The sequence below is a fragment of the Leuciscus leuciscus genome (genome assembly GCF_965113295.1).
Source record: "Leuciscus leuciscus genome assembly, chromosome: 3".
In the NCBI taxonomy this organism is placed as follows: domain Eukaryota; kingdom Metazoa; phylum Chordata; class Actinopteri; order Cypriniformes; family Leuciscidae; genus Leuciscus; species Leuciscus leuciscus.
Genome location: NC_138727.1, coordinates 20,050,016 through 20,075,943, shown reverse-complemented (window position 1 = coordinate 20,075,943; position 25,928 = coordinate 20,050,016). Strand labels below are relative to the sequence as shown.

At 37.3% G+C, this 25,928-nt stretch overlaps 1 protein-coding gene and 1 long non-coding RNA gene across 3 annotated transcripts in view; one reads left to right on the top strand and one right to left on the bottom strand.

The window, feature by feature from the left end:
• Window positions 1-150: 150 nt before the first annotated feature.
• Window positions 151-24,085, top strand: LOC309494918. Of its 2 annotated transcripts, none has more exons than XR_014204477.1 (3): window positions 151-323; window positions 22,412-22,728; window positions 22,881-24,085. It is a non-coding gene; the product is annotated as an uncharacterized lncRNA (long non-coding RNA). The 2 variants fall into 2 exon arrangements; XR_014204478.1 differs by having other exon boundaries at window positions 21,064-22,728.
• The window catches only part of mnd1 (meiotic nuclear divisions 1 homolog), a 33,864-nt gene continuing 9,415 nt past the window's right edge, over window positions 1,480-25,928 (bottom strand). The window contains exons 7-8 of the mRNA XM_082164381.1: window positions 3,565-3,609; window positions 1,480-2,171 (exon numbers count right to left, since the gene is read on the bottom strand). Of these exons, the coding sequence (XP_082020507.1) occupies window positions 2,065-2,171; window positions 3,565-3,609 (152 nt within the window). The 3' untranslated portion in view covers window positions 1,480-2,064. The remainder of the gene's footprint in view (window positions 2,172-3,564; window positions 3,610-25,928) is intronic.

Here is a 25,928-nt window from a genome sequence, read left to right as displayed (position 1 = left end):
CGTAAACTCTTGCCAAGGTTTTAAAGGGTGCAAAGTAAATGTTTATAATGTGTTAATCATAGGCTATATTCAGGTTCCGTTTCAGCAGTTCTCAGCTCAGCGCACGTATACTGCTACAGCAGTTCCCTGATCACCAGTACAGAACCGACAACTGTTTCTTTCGGACACGTCCGATACAGAGAGAACCGATGAGCTGGAGATACTGAGCATGCGTGCGTCTCTAAACCGAACTCTCTTTCGGCCGACTGCATGCCATGCTGTGCTGCTGATACATGAGCACAGGTGAACCGGGGACTTAAATGAGGGGCCGAATTCGGCGAAATGTAAGTTTATTTAATAACAAATAAAATAAAATTGAAGAAGATCAGTTTATTCACTTTATAGGCTATTGTTTAGACATGTACAACATCTGCGTTTGCACATCGCCTGTACAGGGTTCATTTGCAAAGCGTAAATGTAAGAAACTTATCCAAGATGATTATGACGACGTTATGATTACAAATGAATTTATCTGAATGATAGAATTGACGTCATTACGTGAGGACGTAAAACGTTTTTTGAACCGTTTGAACCGGTTCTTTGAAACGAACTGTCCGAAAGAACCGGTTCGCGGAAAAGAATAGCACTCGCATCGATAGCAGTGCAGATGTGGAGAAATGGTAACTTACACTTATACTGTTTAGGTCACATTGCTATATTTCTATAACATTCACAAATAAATGGAAGGTCAATTAACCCTTGAGATATCTAATATTTTTGGTCATTGGAAAAAAATGGACAAAAATATTACATCATTGTTAAATATTACACCAATTAAGGAAGCCAATTTCCATCACATATAAAAAAAAAAAAACTAAAAAAAAAACATGCTTTTGTAAATTATAATTATGACTTAAAAAGTCGAAATTATGACAGTCATATGATGAAAATTCTAAAGTCACATTTATGTCTTAAAAAGTCAAAATTGTAACGTCAAAATACCAATTACTCAAGACTTGTGCCTTGGTTTCCTGTTTAAATGTACTTGATTAAAAATATAAACCCTTAAAACATCCAATATTTTTGTCATACATTTTTTTTTTTTAAATAATACACATTAAAAAAATCCAACTATGTACATGTATTTTTGAAGCATTCCCAACAAGAAAAGCACAGAAATATGCAATCAATCAAGTTTTTTCCCCCACCGATTTAACTAATGTACTAAAGCTTTTTATGGACCTTGTTTTTGTGTAAAATTGTTCTATTAACATAATGTATTGATTAATAGACGTTATTTTAAATTATTACAACTATTCAGGAAACACTCATATTTGAAAACTGTACTTCATCACAACATTACTGTTGAAATGAACAAGCATGAATTATTTTCAACAAACTTAGAACCTAATGGTACAGGTATCAATATATGTGTGTGTGGTGTTTTCATGCATTTAAATGTAGTTATGATATGTTACAAATTGATAGGACATTACAAAATGTGCTTAAACGTGCATTTATTAGCCATTGACCATTTTTCATATTTACAGCATACAATAATGTGCCCTTTGAAAAAGTGGCCACTAATAAAACCAAAATGCAAACAAAAAATCGTCTGAATAGAAATGAACAAGAATACTTTATACAGAAACATGCATGCTTTTGCTATTACAATTTTTTGTGCACCTCAATTCATTATCCTAGCACCAGTGAAGCTCAGTTTCTCTATCAACACGAGTCCAAACAGTCAGTATGGTTATCGGGTGCATCTCTGAGCAGCCAAGGGTTGACACAACACCTTCTCCGCTTACACACCGGGAGCATTTTTACCATCGTTTATCCATTTATGCTGACAAATCAATCTTGAAGTTTGCCTTAGACTAGACAAGGTTCAAATTTCAAGGGTGGGGCACTCCTGAGAATTTACACCGCACTCTTCGCAATGTATATAGCTCACAGCTTTGTCTCGAACATACAGAACTGAGAACAAAATGAAAAACAAACTGATGGAAGCGAATAAAGCTTGATTGTACAGTGTTGAACAAATCAAACAATCACTAGATCCAAGAGGCTGGGAATTTTTGGTCAATTAATATAGTCAAAGTCCTCTGGTATTCCAAAAGCTTTGTCCAAGTGGGTGTTCTCGAAGCCAAACTTCTTCTTTGCCCAGGATTTGATTGCAAAAACATTATCTGGAAAAGAATGAATGTGAAACATGACACACACATATGACACAAAAAAAACTATTCAGATGAATTATGAATACTATTCATCTTAGTCATTGTGCAACAAACCCAGCCCTTTTCACAGACTGTGATGACGCATTTCCAAATCTATAACAGTTTTTCATATTTTAATAAAAAAAAAAAATTATATACATTTAAATTGCTATGCTTTGTTTTAACAATAAAAATATTAATGCTCACAATGCATTAATGTATTAGAATAATTTCTAATACAATGGCTGAGGGAGTGACATCTTTCTCTTGCTGTAATCAATCTCTCAATATTTTTTTCCATCTATTCGAAAGTCATGGCAACGCTATCACAGAGTTTTTCCTTTTGCTATTGGAGCAAATGGGAACACAAAAATTATGTTTGCTATATTTGTCGTCTCGCATTTACCACTATAGAAGTTTACACAATTATAACGACATCCGGTTCTGATAACCCTGGAAATGTGAAAAGGGTCCTCTGTGCAAACAGCAAGACAGTTAAGTGTAATTATACATTTGAAGAGAACAAGCACTGATTTTGTCTTTTAATACAGAGATTTTACATCTGAAATGCTCATAATTCAGTTAAATCATCTATTGCATTAAATCTACTGATATTATCAGGTTTGTTTTAGGGATAAGCTAACAGTAAATCATTTCCGCATACAAACCATTCCATCTATGAGATCACTCAGTAATATAGTAAAACCTACATGTGTTTGCGATTCCCTAGTGTACAGTGTACATTGTGCTTGACTCTTGGCTGAAATATGATCTATTAAATGTAAACAGAACATTAAACCCTTCCCATTTCGCATGTCTGCTGTTTTCTGCACCAAAGGTTTTCGTACACTGCTCATCTGAGACCACTTTTGTAGTTACGTTTGCAGAGTGCATAAAGGAATTTCCATCTTGAAGTTAAGTGGTGTGCATGTCTGTGTCTGCTGCATTCCACAAAAATAATGCCTGGGAATAACCAAGGGTTTGTACTGCACAGCAGTCAGGAGTTATAAAAACACGCAAGCCACAAATAAGACCGGGACTTTGGGCCACGCTATCAAAATCAACAACACTTCTGCATCAAACCAATATTTGAGAACGGGCCAACTGTGATCACCTTCACAAGCAGACAAGATGGTCGGTCGTATTTCAAAACACTGCACGTGATATTTTCTTTCATTAGACAAAGAACAGTCTGAGACAACTATATGTGCTAGAATAATAAATAATATGTGCAGATCTAAGGCTGCACTGATCTTAGACCGATCTGACAAAACTGGATTCTCAGGATTGTCTGTGGCCTCCATTTCAGAACCTGTGGACGCATCACATGACTTGACAGGAGGTGTGAGGCATGCAAATGACTTACCCGTCCACCTAGACACGGCCTCTTTTGCTGTAATGTTGGCCTTACCTAGAAAAAGGATGAACATGTTAGCAAGGCCATACTTTTCAGGTTACATTGTGAAGTTCATAATTTTACAGTTCTTTTCCCCCTTTTTAATCATAGCTTTTCATTTTTGCAAAAAAAAAAAAAAATCCTTTAAATGTAGTCAATATTTGACAATGTCATATTCATTCATTTCAGTCTATATATATATGTAGTGCGGCTTAGTGGGTAGCACCGTCCCCGGCTCGAGTCCCTGCTGAGTCTTTTCTGTTTAAAGTTTGCATGTTCTCCCTGTGTCTGTGTGGGTTTCCTTCAGGTATTCCGGTTTCCCCCACAATCCAAAAACATGCAGTGTAGGTGAATTGAAGACTCTAAATTGACCTTAGGTGTAAATGCATGTGTGTGATTCCCAAGCCGTGCAATGGCCTGGCAACCCACCAAAGAAAAATCATTGCCAAGAAAATTCATGGGCGTAGGGCAAGAGATGGCTATAGAATGACCAAGAGTCAGCTTTGACTGTTAGCTATATATATATATATATATACATACACACACATATAATTTGAATATCAACATTTAATAAAAACCTATTTTTAGTTGACAAAATAAAATGAAAGTGAAAAAAATAAAAACATTATATATATATATATATCCCTCTGATGGTCCTCGGTCATTTCTGACCGAATAATTTTCTGTTTTGAATTTCTAAAAATCACAGCTTCATCGGAAGGTTATGATACTTGGTGACTTTTCTGGGATTAGGTATGTGAATACAAAAAAAAATTGAGGTCATGATCCGAGCATGCTAAGTGGTCGTAAAAAAAAATAGTCACACTCGTGGTCTTCGGTCAAAAATGACCGACCCATAGGAAATGAATGGGAAATTTACAAAAACACAAAAATTCTCTGAATTTTTGTCTGTACAATCTACAAATCGGACACGATTCTAAAAAAAAGTACACCGTAGTAAAGGGGTGACACTCTACAACATCAAGAGTGCAAAAAATTCACACCCACCCATACACACACACATACAAACACACGTTTATACACATACACACCAATAAATTCAGATTACAAAAATCTGTTTTGAATTTTTAAAAATCACAGCTTCATCAGAATGTTACGAAACTTGGTGACTTTTCTGGCATTAGGTATGTGAACACACAAAAAAATTGAGTTCATGATCCGAGCATGCTAAGTGGTCGTAAAAAAATTTGTCACGATTTTGGTCTTCGGTCAAAAATGACCCCCATAGGAAATGAATGGGAAATTGACAAAAACACAAAAATTCTCTACAAATCAGCCACGATGCAGAAAAAAAGTGCTCAGCTATGAAGGGGTGAAGCTCTAAAACATCAAGAGTGAAAAACATAACATAATTAATAATTATAATTAATATATGTATATATAATTAATATAATAATTATTAAAATTATTAAAATAATAATTAATAAAATGTTATAAACCTTGGCAAAAAGTATTATTTGAGAATTTCTAAAAAAATACATTCAATCCACATCTTAAGAGTAAGTAATTTGGTCCAAAAACAACTAGAATTCACAAACATCTCCATTTAGAGCTATACAGGCATCTAGTGGTAAACCCATGCAATAACATGTTTTATTTAATTTTATGTTTAATAAATTGATTAATTTTTTTTTTTTTTTTTTTTTCTGAAAGCCTAGTCTCTATTTTACCCGAAAATACTGCATAGAATAAAAAAACAACAAAAAAAAAACAACATTATTTCCAATGGCAAAAAATGGACTATAAATATTGCATAAATATTAATAAGTTCAATCAAATTGTCTCAAAATTCTAAATTAAAAAGAATAAATATTATAGAACAAAAATAAATTGCATTGGTTTTTACTGGGATGGAGGAAGTTTCATTTTTAGGTGTCCGGTCATTTATGACCGGGAAGGCCCCCACTGTGACTGCTAAAGGAAGACCATCAGAGGGATATATATATATATATATATATATATATATATATATATATATATATATATATATATATATATATATATATATATATATATATATATATAACAAAACAAAAAATAACAAACAAAAATAAATTAGTTGATTATTTTTACTATTCTATTGAGGAATGAGACAAATGAAGTGTTTCTCGCTTCTGTAAGTGAACACTAACTGCTGGACAAACAAACTTTTGGGCATTTCTCCGTAAGTAAATTAGTGGCCGAGTGGTAGAACTTAGATTTCGATCATTTTAGATGACATGGGTTCAAATCCCGAACAAATATGGACTACTGTCATTTCTATATTATTAATGCATTTTATATTATTAATGCAGAGAGATTTGTCTATTTCTAAAACTATGTTACACCATATCGTTTTTTTGCTTATATTTATAAAATAAAATTACCATGCATTTCCATTTTACACTAAGGAACAAATATTATCCAACAGAATGACTAAATTTGCATCTGTATAATAATTCCAATCGTAATTTCAAAAGCAGTTCTGTTAAAATGATATATATATATATATATATATATATAGTATGTATTTTTAAATAAAACTAAATTATCTCAACATGGTTTTTTGTATTGTCTTCATTATCATTGGCGAAATAAAACTCTTCTCTAACAGATGTCTCTGTCAGTAAATTTGTTGATGACATTGACAACATCTTATCTGCTAGATGCAGTTGTTGTCTTGTTAAACTTTCGACTTTGCAGATCCTACATGTGATTTGTGAAACTGAACAACTCAAAGTGCAGCAGATGGTTGTACATCACGCTAGCTAGTCTCTCTTCCATAGAGTCCATAGATTTTCTTCTAAGACAGTTAGCAGAGCCACTTTGATATGTAATCCATCAAACTGAATGTGCTGCCCAGACCACTTCAATTTCAGAGCTAGATTAACAAATGCTCAAAAGCCACTCCAAGGCTTTGGGTCAAATTCAATCTGGAAAAAAGGTAGATCTGCAGTCTTAATGCCTTGTGTTCTCGCTGTGCATACTGACTTGACAGGAGCAGATGGACGACACTGCAGAGCAACAGGGCAATAAAACAGGTCAGGTGGTGAATGTAAATAAATATAAAGGCTTAAATAAATATAAAAGCCTCAAAAGTCACAACACTGGGGCATTGGGATATAATAAACCTTTTCCATACAAAAGAACATGAGGGTTGGAAACTGAAAATAAGAACTTATATATATTAAAAAAACATTTTTTTTTTAAGTACTGTAATCGACTGATGCACAAAAGGTTTTGGAACGTGCATTCTCCTGCAATGCAGACTTAACACTGTAATATAATGCGCTGACAATGTTTCTGAATTGAAAACTGATACTGAATATAAAGCAGGAAACATACAGCAAATTAATCCAGTGAATCCAAAACAGAGCACAGCAGTCCTTTCCTAAAGTAATGACTCTTTTAAGCTGGTTTATTTTACTGAATCAAATCCTAAAATTTACATAAACCCGCCCCCGGGAACCTGATTTATAGATTATCAAGACAGAATATGCTAATCAATGACTAGAAGATAAATACACATAAGCTACATAAATTCATCAACTAACCAATCACAAATGTTGTCTACATGTTGTCACTTCTTCTTGAGTCTCTCCATCTTTGAACATAAAAGGCTAAGGGCCCTATTTTAACGATCTGAAACGCAAGTATCAAGCGTGAAACGCAAGTAACTTTGTGGGCGGGACTCGGGCGCTGTTGCTATTATACCGGCGGGATAATGACTCTTGCGCCTGACGCAAATCTAAAAGGGGTTGGTCTGAGGTAGCTTCATTATTCATAGGTGTGGTTTGGGCTTAACGTGAAATAAACCAATCAGAGCGACATCTCACATTCCCTTTAAGAGCAGGCGCGCTTGTTCTATGGCGGATTGCTATTATAACGGCGGATTTGCCAGGCGCACGCCAGGAGCGGTTCACAGCCGAGGAGACCGACGTTCTCGTCAAGGCCGTAAAAGACAGAGAAGTGACGTTGGGGATGGAGAAACCCACCCAAATTAACTTCGGTTAAACAGGCGTATGATAATTTGGGTAAATATGTAAGCTAGATTTTATGCTTTTATAATAAACTATCTATCTATCTATATATCTATCTATTGTAATAATGTATGATTTGCAAAAATGAAAACTGCTGCTTCTGTGTAGATGAGAGAATCAAAGTGTATGTGCATTGTGCACACGCTACATTGATTATGGCCAAGCATGCGCCCTTAAAATAGCATAATGAATAACATGCGCAACGCGCCACTGACTTTAGACTAGGTTTTTCCTGGTCAGTGGCGGAATTGTTTTCTAAACCTGCAAAATAGCATCAGGGAACGTTTGCGCCGGAACACGCCTCCTCTTTTCGCTGCACCGCAAGTGTATTTCCTAGTTTACCGACGTGCGTCTGTGGAGGGAAAAGTCCGCTGTGCGCAGGTGCAAAATAGGAATGATACATGCGTCGGTGTACAAAGTCAATTGCGCTGGGTGCAAGATAGGGCCCTAAAAGTTTTTGAAATTTTCAGGACACAAGCTGTTGCAACAGCTCATTTGCATTTAAAGGGATAAACACAAAAACTGTGCGTTTTTGGTCACTGTTGGTGACAATTTTAACATGCTATATAAAATATATGTGGGGTATTTTGAGCTAAAACTTCACATACACATACATCAGAGACTTATTTTACATCTTGTGAAAAGGGCATTATACCACCCCTTTAATCAATCAAAACCATTGAGCGCACAAAATCAGTTCGATTTATTTAATTATTGAAATGCACTCATCATTTAGCAATTGAAGAGAATTTCTTTTTTCCTTTCTCAAAAGAACTAAAAGAAGGATTTATAATCTGAATATCATGCTTGTTATTCAATGAAAGGCACTAATACATTTGCTTTTATTAGTTATCTACAAAGTGTAATGACAGCGCTGCCATGTTCAGCACCTCAGAATTAATCAGGGTTAAGTGTAGCGCTCAAGGCTCAATCTCAGCAGCCCTCTGGTACTGACTCCACGTCCCCTGGGTGTCCCAACTGGGACTCATACCAGTAACCTTTTGATAACTTGCGTGGAGCCCTCGCTCAGTAAAGCGGAGAAAAAAAGAAAACCTTCAAGATCAATTAAGTTGCCCTTGAATATAAATAACTGTGAAATCTCTTTTCCTATGCGGTGAAGATTAATACATAATCTAAACACTAACAGGGTGATTAGCACTTGTTATTATCACCATGAAGGAGTTTATTTTGTGAAAACAACCAACTGACCTGCTTACTATATGGCTACTTAAATAAATACATGGACATGAAATATTGATGCGTTTTGAATACTGAATATTCTACCGGTATGTGAGAAAAAAAGAGATTCTTGATCCTGAATGTCCAGAGACAATGAGCAAAATCTCAGCTTTCCGTCAAAATCAGTATAAAATAAATTGACATAAAATATTGTTAGGTGTTCAAGCACGAAGTGATGAAACCCTAATGTAATTGTAAGGATTTTTATTGTTATTCTTCCAGCGTAAAACTGATCGTGCAGACCAAACCGTAAGGCCCAGAGATAGGGGTGGGCGATATGGCAAAAATATCATATCACGATTTTTTTCAGGAAAATCACGATTCACGATTTTATCACGATTCTTTTTTATGTTGGTTTTACTATTTTGTGACTGAGCATTACAGCCAAACTAATGTCCATATTTTAAAAACAAAGCCTTAGGTAACAAAAATAAAATTAAAATTAAAATGGCAGACAGGGGCGAAGATAAAAATATTTGTCATTATTTTCTTTGTTATTAAATATTAAGATCAAAGATACACATTACACATACACAACTTAATATACAAATTAAATAAACAGTGCTTTGTTTTCAGCTACAGTAGGTGTATTTAACAGTAGCATTGAAGAAAGTAATTAAATGAACAAATATGAAAATAAAACAAAACAGACTTCACTGTATAAATTATACATTGATACTTATTAAAGGTACTATTAAAGTTATCAGTCAATAGCAGTGAGTGATTTTCTCTTTGCATTTTGTTGTTTTATTAACATTAAAGGAATAGTTCTCCTAAAAATTCAAATTGTCATAATTTACTCTCTCAAGTTGTTTTAAACTCGAATAAGTTTCTTTCTTCTGTTGAAAATAAAAGTTATTTGGAAGAATGTGGGTAACCAAACAGTTGATGTACCCCAGTGACAACCATAGTATATTTTTCTCCTATGGTCCTAAGTCAATGGGGACCAGCTACTGTTTGGATAGCCACATTCTTCAAAATATTAATATTAGAAAATATTAGAAGGAAATTAATACAGGTTTGGAACAACATTAGAGTGCGTAAATTATGAGATAATTTTTATTTTTGGGTGAATTATCCCTTTAAGGTTAAGGACAAGCGGCAGCGTGTTTACTATTGCTACTGTCTCTTTAAGAGCTGCGCGCGACGCTACACGCATTTGACAAGCAGATTTACTCAATTTTCTCAAGTTTGCTTTCACTTTAGACATAACCGACTTTGTTTATGTAAACCTTGTGTGTATTTAACAGTATAAGCACAATAAGACTCGAAAGATAACTTAGTCCAGTATCCAGGCGCTGGTAGACAGGCTTTTAGCCGCTTGTCCACCAGCGTCCGATCAATTTTTGTTTCCGACGCGACGCCTGTGACGTTTTCGCTGCTTTTCGCGCCGGGAAAAATGTACTTTAAATATGAAACCATAGCAACACCCATACACAAATTCTCGCCGCCGAGTTTCCATCGGCTGCTGCCCCGCGTTTTGACGCTCTCATTTGCATAAAGTATCCACCGAGATACTTTTTTGCAGCGCCGCTGATGACCAAATCGACGCGACGCATCATGCTTTGCGGGGGCGTTTTTGCTGCCTGACGTAGTTCCATAGGAAATGAATGGACTTTGGCGTCCGATAAATTTTTGTTCCGACGCGACGCCTGTGACGTTTTCGCTGCTTTTTGCGCCGGGAAAAATGTACTTTACATATGAAACCATAGCAACGCCCATACACAAATTCTCGCCGCCGAGTTTCCATTTGCTGCTGCCCCGCGTTTTGACGCTCTCATTTGCATAAAGTATCCACCGAGATTAAAAAAGTTATTTTTATAGCGGCTTGAGCTTCACATGTACGCGCTGAGAAACGCACACGTTAGAACAGCGCATCAGCACGCGAATTAAATGTTTAACCGACAAGGCTTTAAAGCACATGCAAAGTATGAACTTTTGTGAACTGCAGTGTCCCGTTCCGCTGCGTTAACATTTTATGTGAATATACGTCGCGTTGTTCAGTATATTGAGACAGGCGCCAGAACAGATATAATGCACGATTCTACGATATTTCTTCAAAAGCAGATCGTGGAGACATTTTAATCGTCCACGATCAAAAATCGTCATATCGCACACCCCTACCCAGAGACTTGAAACTTGGCCAGATGGTAGATCTCAATTTGGGGAGAGACCGACAAGGTATGACCCATTTTGACCAATAGGAGGCTCTACAGCAATCAAAAACAAGAAACTGCTCATAACTCCTAAACCATTTGTCGTAGATCTTATATTATTGTAATCCTTGGCTCAAGAAGAACAAAACGTATATTAATTTCCGTCCAATTTCAGTTTTTTAATTTTAGCCATTTTGAATTTTGTCCAAAAAGGTTTTTGGTTTTTTTCGCCCGATTGGAACCAAACCAGTGCAGAAAGATTGTCTAGAGTCTGACTATCAATAACTAGATGCGAAAGTTTGTCGAGACAAACTTTAAGTTGGCTTGGAAAAGTTTGGACGAGAAGTTTAAAGTAGTTTGAAGTATTTACATTATTACTTGATTTTGTCTTTCTCAATCCTTTTATAACAATTAAAAATATGTTGTTGCCGTCACATGAAAAACGATCAAATTATGAAATAATTGTTCTTGGTGGTTGCTAGGTGGTTACCATTGTGTTCTGGGTGGTTGTTATGAGATAGATAGATTATAAATATTAGATAGAATGGAAAATGAGTCTCGATGGATTAGAAATAGTACATAGAATGGCAGCTAGTGAAATCTGATGAGCCTCTCCAACTGTCAAAAAGATTGTCTAGAGTCTGACTATCAATAATTATCACAAAAAAAGAAAAATTTCGATTCACGGTCGCTAAGTGTGATAAACTCCCAAGATAATTTAACTGCGTGACGTAAATTACATTAATGGCACAGCTTCATGTTCTTTTGTAATTTATTTGCATTAATTGTGTTAAATTATTTTAACGTGTTAAGGATTTTTAAATTAATCATATGCGTTAATGCTGACAGCACTACTTTTTACGCATTGGCTTAAAGTGCTTGAACCCCAAAAATTGTTGCTCGCAGCTATATTTTAAATTGAAATTATTAGCATTATTGTCAAGACTGTGGAGAGAGAGAACTCAAGCACAGCTACGCTATCCTTTAGAAATTTGAGGTCAGAAAGATTCCTTTAAATAAATTAATATTTTATTCAGCAAGTATGCATTCAATTGATCAAAAGTGAAAATTAAGACTTTTTACCCAAAAATAAATAAACACTTTTTTTTTTTAGAATCCTTAAAAAAAAGCTGTTTTAAACATTGATAATAATAATAAAAAAATAACTTTTTTATGTGGCACTAAAGAAGTAATGGCTGCTGATAATTCAGCTTTTCCATCACGGGTATAAATTACATTTTAAAATATAATCAGATAGAAAGTTATTTAAAATAGTATGGATATTCACATTACTATATTTTTACCACATTTTTTGATCAAATAAATGCCTTGGTGCCATAAGCAACTTCTTTCAAAAACGTTTAAAAAAATTTACCAGAGAGACAAATGCAATAATGGGATTGAATCTAGAGTGTAACTTTAAAAATTTGTACTTGGCCATTTCTTCTACAAATATAGACATAGGCTAGACCTTTTTAATATACCGTATTACTGTCAACCAGTAAGAAGGCCACAACAAGGAAATGGCTCAAAGATTATCCACCATTTGTATGTGAATGGCAATAAATTGTAAATAATGTGTACAATATGGAAGCTCTGACCTTTTCATTAAGACAATATACTAATACAATTTCAACATATGGGGGAAATTGTTGAAAAGAGATGAAAAGATTACGTTTTTTTTATTAGACCAAATGTAAAACTAATGTAGTATTAAGCCCTAAAAAGGACTCTTGAACCTCTCTTGACTCTTAATCCATGTTCTTGACTCTTAATCCATGTTCTGTGTCGGACATGTTGTGATCCTTAACATAACTGTTAGAATATGACCGGCACCTAAATACTAATGAATGTAACATACAGGGCGGGATTTAGGGGGCCCCTGGTTTGGGCCCTACCTACGCTTCAATTGACCTCAACTAGAACATCATTATGGAGTAGCACAAAATACACAAAAATTTAAATAGGCTTTGAGGTTCCTAGAACAGTTAATACGCAACATGCCTAGCCTAGTCAAAGTTTGGATGTAATATTAAATAGTCATTATAATACAATAATATTCAGGAGCAATAAAGCCAGAGATTAGCTGTATTTTTAACAGTTCTTTTTTTTTATTTTTTTTTTATGATTCGGCTACATTTATTAAACCTTTCGCCAGTACGATCACAGCGAACACTCAAATCTGCGTTTGTGCTGCCGCTGAGCCAGAGAGCAGTTGTCATGTACAGTATAGGTATGAAACAGCTTCACAAACCTTTTCAACCACACAGTATTGTTATTTCTGTGTTACAATAATTAAAATCATCACAGAAGTACTGGGATAAAAGTTTATAGTTCATATTTAAACATTGATGTCTAAGGTAGCGATCAAAATAGACTAATCACCTTTTGAGTCAGACCCTTCACACATCGGTTCCAAAATACCAGTAAACTCTGGGATGATGTCATTAACCGGAAGTTTATGACTTGACAGTGACAGTATAGCTAACGGTTGTTGACAAATCTCTTCATCCGCCCAGACGAGGAGAAACGCTTTAGTTTCGGTATCACTCCAATTTGAAGACATTTGTAAGCAGTGCTGAGTAAACGTGTCATCTGCGTCATCATTTTATGAATGGCCCAGAGCCGTTGCTCTTTCAATGGCTTCTGATTGGCCCAAATCACTTCTTAAGCCGGCGCATTCTGACCTTGTACGTACAAAAAAACGGTAATCTTCATTCCACGTTCACACAACGCATAAACCGGTAATTTACTGGTAATGTTACAACTTAGCTTACTGGTAAATTGCTTACTCAATTTATCCAGAATCATGCAGCTCTAGTATGACTATGTAAATATGCACGTCTATACGTTGCTCTTTGTCCTGTTCTTTTAATTTGAAAATTGTTTGAAAAAAAATATATTTTTTAAATGGTAGTGCATCTAGGATACTTTGGTTTCCCAGGCCCTGTTTACACCTGGTATTAAGATGCATTTTGGTCGATTGAATCACAAGTAGATGAGGTAGACACATCCTCTTTTACACCTGTTGTTTTAATCCGTCTCTTTTGTCCACTTTCAACCACTTCTGTCCTGATTTCTTTGAGGAGAGGGTCTATGGGCGGGTAAATGTATGTTTTTTTTTCCCAGATCTTTCAAACTAATGGACAAAATATGCTCACACATTTTACATATGAACATGCCCGGAGACGACAGAAAAACATGGAGAGCAGCAGCTTTTTTGTTTTCACCCCGTTTACACCTGTCAATGTTTGATCCCTGAATGCTGTAACTGGCCAATCAGAATCCAGCAGTGCTCTGAAACAAGATGGAAGTAATTTACTGGTTGACAACGGCGTACCCCCAAGTTGTTAGAAAACAAACGCTAATTCGTTAATTCCTTTCCAGCGTACATCCTCTATAGCAACAAAACAAAAAGCAAGTTGAGACAAGCAATGACTGAACAAAAAAAAAAAGACCAACCTTTAGTGTACAGCCACGTTAACCATGACAAACACACCAAAAACAAAATAAATACCCTTTCAATGTTACTAGCACTAGTGCATATATTCTAAATGGGGATCATGAACCCTACACCGAATAAATACAAATGGTTTGTCTGTTGCCTGACATTTGTGTGTGATTGTGTGCTCTGTGCTCTTGTGTTAAACATATTTTTAGAAAGTGGCACCTCAGAGAGACGCAATAGTTCAGACTGTCTGTAAGCCAATTTTAAATGTGATTAAAATATAAACATAACAAATCCCCAGATGCAGAGAAAGCATAGAGTATTTCAGCAGGGACAACTAACATTTTCACAGCATTTAAACTGGAGGGGTTGTTAGAGAGACTGCAGGGATGGGGTGATGAACACAGTGGATGATGTAAAGAGAGGTTACAAATGATATTTTCTCTCAAGAGACATGAGTCATTATCTCCACCAGCGCCTGCATTACTCACGGCGATGGGTCAGGAATATTATAACAAGGCATTGAACATTTGTGTAGAACTTTAGCTGTGTTTTGGTTGGAGGGTATCTACAGTATTTAAAATCAAATTTAAGACTTTTTAAGACCTGCACAACTAAAATTAATACCACGTCCATACAGAACAAGGCCATATAATCTCAAAATAAATCATGCATCTCAGATTCTTTTAGTTAATTAAACAGGCTGCGACACACATTCAACAATAACGTAATACAGCTTTTCAGCAAAACAAGTTTTAAAATACTCAAGACATTGAGTGTTAATACTAAATAAATATATATTGAATGTGTTAAATTATGTTTTTAGCCTTTCCATCCTGTGACAGGAAATCTCAAGATTCAGCTTTTTGTGTAACAGAAATGCCAATAATATCTAGAAAAAAAGATTGTAGGCATAACATGGAACTTTTAATTATAAACAAGCCTAAAAACCAGGATCTTAATGTAAAATGTCTGCAACAGTAGATCAAAAGCAATCGCATGGCATAAATCATGAATCCAGCAGCCTGTAGAACGTACAACGGCATAATTTTTATAATTTTATTGAATTCGATATGTTCAGCCCTCACATTTAATTCAATCACAACCTTTTGAAGTTTAATAATGACATTAGGTCATTTCATGATTTTTGATAAAATGACAATTAAAGGGATAGTTCCCCCAAAAATGAAAATTAGCCCATGATTTACTCACCCTCAAGTCATCCTAGGTGTATATGACATACTTCTTATTAAAAAATATTTATATTTTTATAGAGTTATTTAAAAAAATGTCCTGGCTCTTCCAAGCTTTATAATGGCAGTGAATGGCTTTATATTTTTGAAGTCCATCAAAGGGCATCCATCCATGATAAAAGTAATCCACACGGCTCTGGGGGGGTTAATAAAGGCCTTCTGAAGTGAAGCAATGTATTCGTGTAAGAAAAAGATCTATACTTAAAACTTTATCGACTAAAATAACTAGCTTCCGGCAGACGGTCTACGCAAGTTGACTTGCGCCAAAAGAGTGACACTTAGGGCTGGGCAACAAACTCAAACTCCTCCGACATTTCTCTTTAAAAATCTAACTCTTGACTGGTGTTTTGTTTTGCTCTATCCTCTGCGCTTCCGTGTTCATCATTACGTTGTGCGTCAGGTCAAGTGTTACTCTTTCGCCGTAAATCGATGCGTACGGCCGTCTGCCGGAAGCTAGTTATTTTAGTCGATGGGCTAATTTTCATGGGCTAATCATGGGCTAATTTTCATTTTTGGGTGAACTATGCCTTTAAGACTTTTGTTCATTCCATTTAAGGAATTTAAAACTTTTTATAACATTACATTTGATAAAACTTAATTTAGGATATTTTGAAACTTTTTAAGGATCACTGTGGTGGTGACAAAATCAGTTGGTTTTGTATGTGTGCATTGAGAAACTGCCAGGTGCTGAATACATCATGCTGTACAACAACAAAAAGATGTTGATTAGTTCGCTTGACTAGAGAGCTTTAAATTGTTAGTGGAGGTGCATTTAAAGAGTTTCTCACACAATTCTCAAATAATTGAGAAAATGGAGAGGATTTTAACTTCCCTCTATGGGAACTTCCCTCTATGGGTTTAGTCTCTTAAATCAGTGGTTCCCAACCTTTTTATGTCTGAGACCCTCTTTTTCCCAAGAAAATATTTTAGGGCCCCCCTTCACATTTAATGATATTATCGCTCTTGTAAGCTTGCAGCAAGGATGACAGAATATGTTGTTTTCAAGCAAACGGTATGTTTACTATAACCAGAATGTTTATGCATAAATAATAGCCTATAATATTGAAAATACCATAACAAAAACATCAGAAGGCCCTTTGTAATTTAAAAACGTAAGCCTAGGAGTAGCCTATAAATTGGCCCTATTTGAAATGCAATAACAAAAATATTCACACTGGTGTGTAGGTAAAAAAAAAAAGTATATAGGCTATTACTAAATGACTGCTGTCTGGGACCTCAATACTTGCATGTTATTTGTGAGGCTTTATCAATGTGAGGCTTTATTTTTGACGCTTTTGGCGCTATAGCGAGCGATAATAAACTTGCGTTTATTAACAGAATAATGCGTCTTTCGGAAGAACATTGTAGCCGGAACTACTTCTCTCTGTGTACGTCTATGACGAGTCACGCAGGTACTGGGCTACTCCGCAGCGGCAGCGATCCGAACCAGTGTGAAATAGTCCCAATGTAAAAACTTATTATAGGTGTACCATAGTGGTTTAGGATAAGACAAAAACACGGATTGGAAAATGGATTCATGATGAACTCGCTCATTATATAAATTTTGTAAATTTTGAACAGAAAAAAGCGAAGGACTTTTATTTAATGCTCATTGCTCAAAACGATTCAAAATACGACGCGACCCCCCACAGAGCTCGCTGAGGCCCCCTTGTGGGCCGCGACCCCCCTGTTGGGAACAGATGTCTTAAATCATCTCCTTTAAAGCACTGTCGCTACAGTCATCAAAACACCACTAGTGTAAAAATTTGCTGCCTTCAACAGTAAATTTCAACACATTCACAGTCAGATTTTAGACTACTTGTGAGGACTGTTCCCGTTATTATGCAGACAGTCTGTAGCTGATTCTTTATTGTGCTAAAAGTGTTTAGTCAGAATACAGCAGATGATTGCTTTACAAAAAGTCACAGTAGAAAAAATGCAATCAGCTACAACAGAGGATCTTTACAATGGACAAACTAAATATAGCAGTGACATCCTTCTGGGCTCTTTGCACAGCAACTCAATGATTGCATGTAGACAAACACAGATCATGCTGATAGGATGACAAAGCAGTCTGTGCTGATGTTTTTAAGAAATTTTGAGTGTCATGGGGATTTAATTGTGAAATCAATTAAGATGGATGATATTAAGAAATATCAAAACTTCCTCTTTTAAGACAAGGCAGAGTGCAGAGTTTAAAACAAGCCTCAGGGCTTACACACATTAGCCGCTTTCCGACCGGAGGAACCTTTTCACAGTTCCTAGAACTATTGGCTAAAGTACCCGGATGTCGGCGTGTTCGCACCGCAGGAACTAGGAACGATTTTAGTTCTAGGAACTCCATTTGGAGGAACTAATTTAGGTCCTACTTCAGAGTAGGGTCTAAACCAGCACTATAGGAACTACTCGTGAGTCGTGACATTAGTGTACGCTGATTGACCGAACGCACGCGGAACACCAGCAACCACCATTTTTAAAACAGCTAGAATGTAAACACACAGATTGTAGCCAATATATTTACTCCATAAACTAACTATACAAACATGGAAAACAGTGATAGATGGGTCTCTAAACCTTTATGCTGAAGAGAAAATCCAACGCAACTTTGAGGGGACCAAGCCAAACATGATTATGTTTATCTGCCCAGCTAGCAACACTGGACATGAACCACACGGCATAGGCTAATAACCTTTTTTTCATATACTGTCTACTTTCTATAACAGTTCTATCTAATAACATATTAAACAGTACTGTTAGACAGATCGCTAACTAATAAACACAGAGAATGCGAGCATTGTTTGCTCTGGCGTTCTCAGCGCCGCCAAAATAAAGGTCCGTCGCGCTGTCAAAATAAAAGTCACCGTGCTTGCGTCACTCCCTTACCCCTCCTACCAGTTCCTATGGCCACTTGGCCAGTGCGAACGAAAACCGAGTTTGGGGAAGAGTAGTTCTTAGAACTGTTTAGAAGTGGACAGTTCCTAGAACTAAGTTCCTGTAACTACTTGGTCGGAAAGCGGCTATTGACCCCCTTTTTTCTATGACTCTTGCTGTCATTTGTAAGGACTGTATAAGACAGGGATGCACAATACCACTTTTTTTCCAGACCAAGTACCAAGCGTGTCAAGTAACGAAGTACAAATACTTTGTTACCTTACTTAAGTAGAAATTGTGGGTATCTATACTTTACTGGAGTAATTCTTTTTCAGCCGGCTTTTTACTTCTACTCCTTACATTTTCACGCAATTATCTGTACTTTCTACTCCTTACAGTTTAAAAATAGCCTTGTTACTCCTATTTCATATCGGCTTGTTTTCATTCCGGCTTGTCTTCGTAAAAAAAAAAAAAAAAAAAAAATCCAGATAAATCGCGCCATTCGGATAGAGTGAATTTGATTGTGGTTGGATGAGAAGTATAAACATGTATACCATTCCAACACCCTATTGGTTTGTACGCGATCCATCGCACCTGCACGACACAAATCACGTCACACCCCAACACTGGACATAGCAGACGCATGTAGCCAAGTACGAAGATGTCCGTGGCAGAGACTCAAGAAGAGAACTCGGGCGAAATGTCCCAACCAAGCACCAGCGAGGAGGATGGTAGCCAGAAGACCAGCCAACCCTTATACATCCCTGGCCATACCTGGAAGAATTTTTTGAAATGGTTGGATGCAAAAACAACTCCTTTCGAATGCGCTGCAAGCTCTGCGCACCCAAGTACCACGAGCTAATGGCTTTCAAAAACTCACCGTCTAATTTGAAAAAGCATATTGAGATAAGCTGAAAGTTTTTTATTATCAGTTGATTATTGACAAAATATTGTGGTAACATACTAATGGTAAATTTGCAATGTTTGCTATGGCTAGGTACATGCCAATACATGCCATGGTTTGCTTGACGGCAGTATAGGCTATGATTCAACGTTGCAAGTTCGTTTGGTGGGCTCTGTGTGAGATTTGAAATTCGACTTTAGCCAAATGTTATTTGAGCTTATGTTATTACTTTATGCAATATTTGTAAGTTAACTGTGCAAAGCTATAGTCTACAGCTGGTTGATAAAGCATACTAAGGATAGGCATGATCCTGTTTGTGTATGAGAGTGAGTGCACTTGTGAGGGGCAGGCCCTATGGGTCCTTGTAAAGAGGTAATAGGCCCAACTATAGGGGTGGGAATCTCTAGGCACCTCATGATTCGATTCGATTACGATTCAGAGGGTTGCGATGCAATGCTAAAACGATTATCAATGCATCTTTTTTGTGTGTGTGTGTGTGTGTTACTACTTGGTACTTTTAAATCTAAGTATTTATAATGACCCATAAATAATTTACTTCCAATATATTTTATTATTAAAACAAATGTAAGTGATTTGGCAAGTCAACTGTAAGGTTTCATTTGCCAGCATATGTCCCTCCAACATTGCAAAGAACCAACAGGAAAAGAAATGTGTGCCTGTACTAGCAGCATACTAGTAGTAAATGAATACATTACAAACTTCAGCATATTCTGAATCTCTAACATAAAATAATAGACTTCTATCCAACATCCTCCTGTTATGTGCAATGAGCAGTGTAATCCTTCAGACAAAAAATAAAATAAAATAAAAAAACCTTTTGCTGCCGCAAAATCACACTATAGAAAAAAATATAGATTGATGTACCAGCAGCTCTAATACAAAAATAATGCTTGTGGACTTACGCATATTCTGACTAATTAGTAACATACAAAGCTGCTCTTATACACAAATGAATAATAAAGAGTCTAAGACTTTGAAATTGTTGCTGTATACCACAATCAAAAACAGCTTATACAAAAAAAGTACATCTGCAGAGAGCACAGTCAAAATTTAACTTTTTGTGACTAGCATTGCACTGATACACACAGTGACTGTGGAGGGCAGTACAGTAAACCTACGTATAACGTACGTACAACAGATCTGTTTACAGCATATTGACATGAAAACTAATCGATTCAGAATCGTCCACGTCCGCATCGCGATGCATCTAAGAATCCATTTTTCCCCACCTCTAACCAACTATCAGCCAAATGCTGTTTAAAATGAATTTAGTCGGACTATCTCATCAATAATGCTACTTTTCAGTCATGCCAGCAGCTGCTTGTGGCCCTAAAACAGCTTTAAGTGGCAATATTCTGGTCTGCTCAACATAATTGCATAGACCAATGACACTGCTCCCTAACTTGTAGTCTGACCTTCATTCATGAACTTCAAGCATGGCATTTAATACAGCGGAAGTCCAAGATAGTCTGAGCTTGTGGTTTGAGAGAAATAATATGAATCTCAATCTGTGCTTGTGGATTCATTTTCTCCACAGAAGAAACACCCCACTCGTCTAGAGAGGTACACGCAACTTACTTCAGCAGCCCTCAAAAGGAAGTCATCCACTGAAGGTTCTTTGGCCCCACCCTCCAAACAAACCAAGCTGTGGGAGACTCGAAGAGTGTCCCAGGCAAGTGTGGATAAAGTAGTCCTCAAATTCATTGTCCAAGGCTTGCACCCACCACACATTGTTCAGCAACAGGGCTTCATTGATCTTGTGCAACATCTTCAGCCAAATACAAATGTCATGACACGCAATACTGTTGTAAACAAAGTCACAAAGGCCTCTGTTGAAATGAAAAGAAAACTGAAAGCTGCCCTTAGTGAAATTGAGTTCATAGCAACAACAACAGACTGCTGGATGGCACACCGTCGCAGTTTCATTGGTGTCACTGCGCACTGGTTTAACCCCCAGTCCCCAGACCATGCAGAGATCCTGTGCTGCCCTGGTATGCAAGCAACTTAAAGGGTCCCATACCTTTTCTGCCCTGGCTGGTGCCCTAAATGATATTCAAACAGAATTCAATTTCAGAGAGAAGATCGTTCGTACTACAACTGACAACGGATCAAACTTCCTGAAAGCCTTCAGAGTTTATGGGCAGACTGACGAGAACAACAATCCGGAACCTGTAGGAGAGGGTGATGAAGAGAATGGTGGTGGCCAAAATGATGATTACGATGAAGAAGTGGAAAGCATTGAGGGTGTTGAATTTGTTGATGCCGGAGCCCTGTTGGACGAAGATGACTACTTGGAATACCAGCTACCCAACCATCGCTGCGCCTTCCACCTCCTCAATTTAGTGTCCACAGTTGATGCTTCAAAAGCAGAGGTCAACCCATTGTACAAGCACGTGTCAAGGTCCACATTTGCCAAATGCTCTCGCCTGTGAACAAAAGTTCAAGATCAACCACCGCATCTGAAGTAATTGAAGACCACTGCAAACTCCAACTCGTAAGACCTGTTACTACAAGGTGGAATTCACTCTTCTCAGCCGTAGAAAGAATAGTGAGAATAACAAGAGAACAAGGCGAAGGAGCCCTCGCAGCTGTCTGCAGTGAACTAGATACACCTAAGTGCTTGTTTTTCTGCCTTTCAGTTAATGAAGTGATTAACCATAGTTTAAGTTTATACTTTGAATAATGTAGAACACATGTATGCACTATGCCAATATTATGCAGTCCCCATATTTACTATGGATGGGATTTGTAGCAACACAACTACATTTCTTAAAGTCTCAGATGACAATATTTTTCCTTTTTAACTATCAGTTCCTCCAGTTGAATGTGCTAAATCAAGTAGGCTAAATGTTCCATGTTGTGTTTTTCTTTTCTTCTTTGTACAGGTTTACTCCAGTGAAACTTGCATTTCTTGCAGAATATGCGAAAACAATGAGCCCAGTTGCAAAGTCATTGGATGTTCTTCAGGGAGAAACCAGTATGCAGATGAGATGGATGGTCCCCAACATAACTCTACTAAGGACCAAGCTCCAGCACCTTCACGTTGCCTCAAAGTTCTGTGCACCTTTGATTTCTGCACTTCTTTCAGGCCTTGAAAAACGCTTCGGCGAGATGCTTGCAGATTCAGAGCTGATAGCCGCAGCCATTCTAGTTCCCAAATTTAAGACCTGCTGGACAAGTGACGAAAATATCCTCAAACTCGGTAAGTGTCTCACTTCTCAACTACCCCTTAATACGTGTAATTTCTATGGAGACAGTGAAATGAGTTTGAAATTACATTTAATGACACACACACACTATCCAGTACACAATTACAATACTGTCATATGGTCTAAATTGTTTTTTATTCCACAGCCCTTGACTATATCAGAAGCCACTTGGACTGTCAGGCCGAGAATCACATCTGTGAGGAGGGCTCCCAATCATTTAAAGAAGAGGACTTCTTTCCTCCATGAAGAAGACCGGCCCTCTAGAAATGACCCAGCAGTTTGATGGGTACCTGGGGTGCCCAGGAGACACAGTAGAGGTACTGAAGTCCTTCCCAGCTGTGTGCCAGCTATCACTTAAGCTTAATATGGCACTCCCTGCCTCAGCAGCCTGTGAAAGACTGTTTAGTGTTGCAGGGCTGATCTTCAGGCCAAGAAGAGCATGCATTGGCTCAAAGAACTTTGAGAACCAGCTGCTTTTGCGGCTGAACAAAGCCAATTGGTAACTCTTTGTTGCATGTACAGTGCTTAACTGATGTAGTTCCTGATGTAGATTACCCTGTTGTTGTACATACAGGATTGAGTCCAAAGTGTTTGTTACATCTTCTAGTTAAATGTGACATTGTTGCCATTTTTCTTGACACCAATGTGACACCAATTTTCTTGTCTGTTGCCCTCACAGATTCCTGCAGCTAAGCTTGGATGTACATTTACATTCCAATAAAGGTTATTGATAACATGCCTCAGAAGTTTGACTTTTTGCACCATTACAATAATAATAATAATAATAATTCATTACATTTATATAGCGCTTTTCTCTGCACTCAAAGCGCTTTACATAGAAGGGGGGAATCTCCTCAACCACCACCAATGTGCAGCATCCACTTGGATGATGCGACGGCAGCCATATTGCGCCAGAACGCCCACCACACACCAGCTTACTGGTGGAGAGGAGACAGTGATGAAGCCAATCAGTATATGGGGATGATTAGGAGGCCATGATGGACAGAGGCCACTGGGCAAATTTGGCAAGGATGCCGGGGTTACACCCCTACTCTTTCGAAAGACATCCTGGGATTTTTAATGACCACAGAGAGTCAGGACCTCGGTTTTTTACGTCTCATCCGAAGGACGGTGCTCTTTGACAGTATAGTGTCCCCATCACTATACTGGGGCGTTAGGACCCACACAGACCACAGGTTGAGCACCCCCTGCTGGCCTCACTAACACCTCTTCCAGCAGCAACCTGGTTTTCTCAGGAGGTCTCCCATCCAGGTACTAACCAGGCTCAGCCCTGCTTAGCTTCAGTGGGCAACCGGTCTTTGGCTACAGGGTGACATGGCTGCTGGCGTGTCACAATACTTATAGGCAACTAGTCATCATATCTTCCACTCCATGAAACATGTTAATGCTCAGTAGTACACATATATGGTTCTTTAATGTATTTGCATTGTACTAAAATGCATTCTTTTTCAATGGGCATATATGCATATAGGCTATAAACAGGTAGCCTAGTGCATCCCAAATTTTTCAACATTAACATTTTCATATAACATTATAGTCATTATGGCCTTTAGAAAAATGTTTTTTTTTTGAGGAGGTGGGGTAATGCACTATAGGCCCCTGTGGCACGGCCTAAGCTTTTGTCCTTAATTTCATTTTTTCCTTACATTACTTTTACTTTTATACTTTAAGTCGTTTTGAAACCAGTACTTTTACACTTTTACTTGAGTAAAAAGCTTAAGTTGATACTTCAACTTCAACAGAAGTCTTTTTAAACCCTAGTATCTATACTTCTACCTGAGTAATGAATGTGAATACTTTTGACACCTCTGCCAAGTACAAGTACTTACATTTGGGTACTTGCTGATACCAAGTACCGATATGAGTATTTAAAGGTGCAGTAGGACATCTGGGAAAATGCTAACTTTAGCCTTATAGCACTAAAAGCGTACGTCCCACCCTCTCTGCAAATCGCCGTCCAAAGCCACGCCGTGGCAAGCGCGCTCATAATAGAAGCGACGTGGTAACGACGCGCATGCGGTGTGGCGTGCTCGGTTTTTCCAGGTGCGCCTATGTTCATGGTTGCATAGCAACGACAGACGCCACGGGAGCGCAAGCGCTTGTGAAAAGAAGGAGAAAGTGGTGTGGCCGCGGTTTCCATGCGTTTTTAGACCCCTTAAAGTGGTATCGGGTGCGGTTATATCGGGGTAGTTTTAAGAGTACGAGTACATGAGCACAGTATCGGACCGACACCCGAGTACTGGTATCGGTATCGGTGCATCCCTAGTATAAGAGTTTTAAAAAATTATAACAAGAGTAAAACTTTAGAATTTAACATAACTAGAACATTTATATTGATTATACCAGGGATACTCATAAGTAATTAGTTAACCATTAAACGACAGTAAGACTTTTTACCAATTATTACCATTGATTCAACGGTTTCAAAAATGTTCACGATTTTTTGAAAACGCTTGCTGCATGGTTAAAAAAAATACACTATACATATAAAATTGGGTTTTTGAGGAAACAAATTAATAATAATACGATAATTTGTGTATAAGTCGTATTTTATTATTTAATTAATGTAAAATACCAGTAAATAAAGCACGTTTACATTAAAAAAACACTACAAACTATTTTAGTTCCCCTCACTCCACAACAAATCATTTTAATTTCACTGTATTCAGAACAGAACAAGAATGAAAAATAAAAGTAGCTATATAAACAGAATAATGCGCTATGCCACACTGCCAGAATCGTCAAGGAGTGGTTAGAGGAACCACTGTTAATGCCTTAGCCTCCAAATTCACCTGACATGAACCCAATTGAACATTTGTGGTTCGACTTGGAAAAGCAGGTTTGTGCAATGTACAGGAACTGGAGGACCTGCTGTTGACATTATGGTACCAGATACCCCAGGAGACCAATCGCCACCTCGTTGAATCAATTCCTCGCCGCGTGGCTGCTGTTTCTCAGGCTAAAGGTGGTCCTACAGGTAATTAAGTAGGTGGCCATAATGTAATGGCTCATCACTGTATGCATTAAGGGTGTAACGGTTCTCAGTAAAAATTCAAACCGTACCATTCTTCACCCATGGTTCGTAACGCACTTGCACTGTGGTTAATCTTAAATCTGACGATGCATCCATATGGTTTGTTGAATATTTTAAATTACCTTTTATTTATTACAG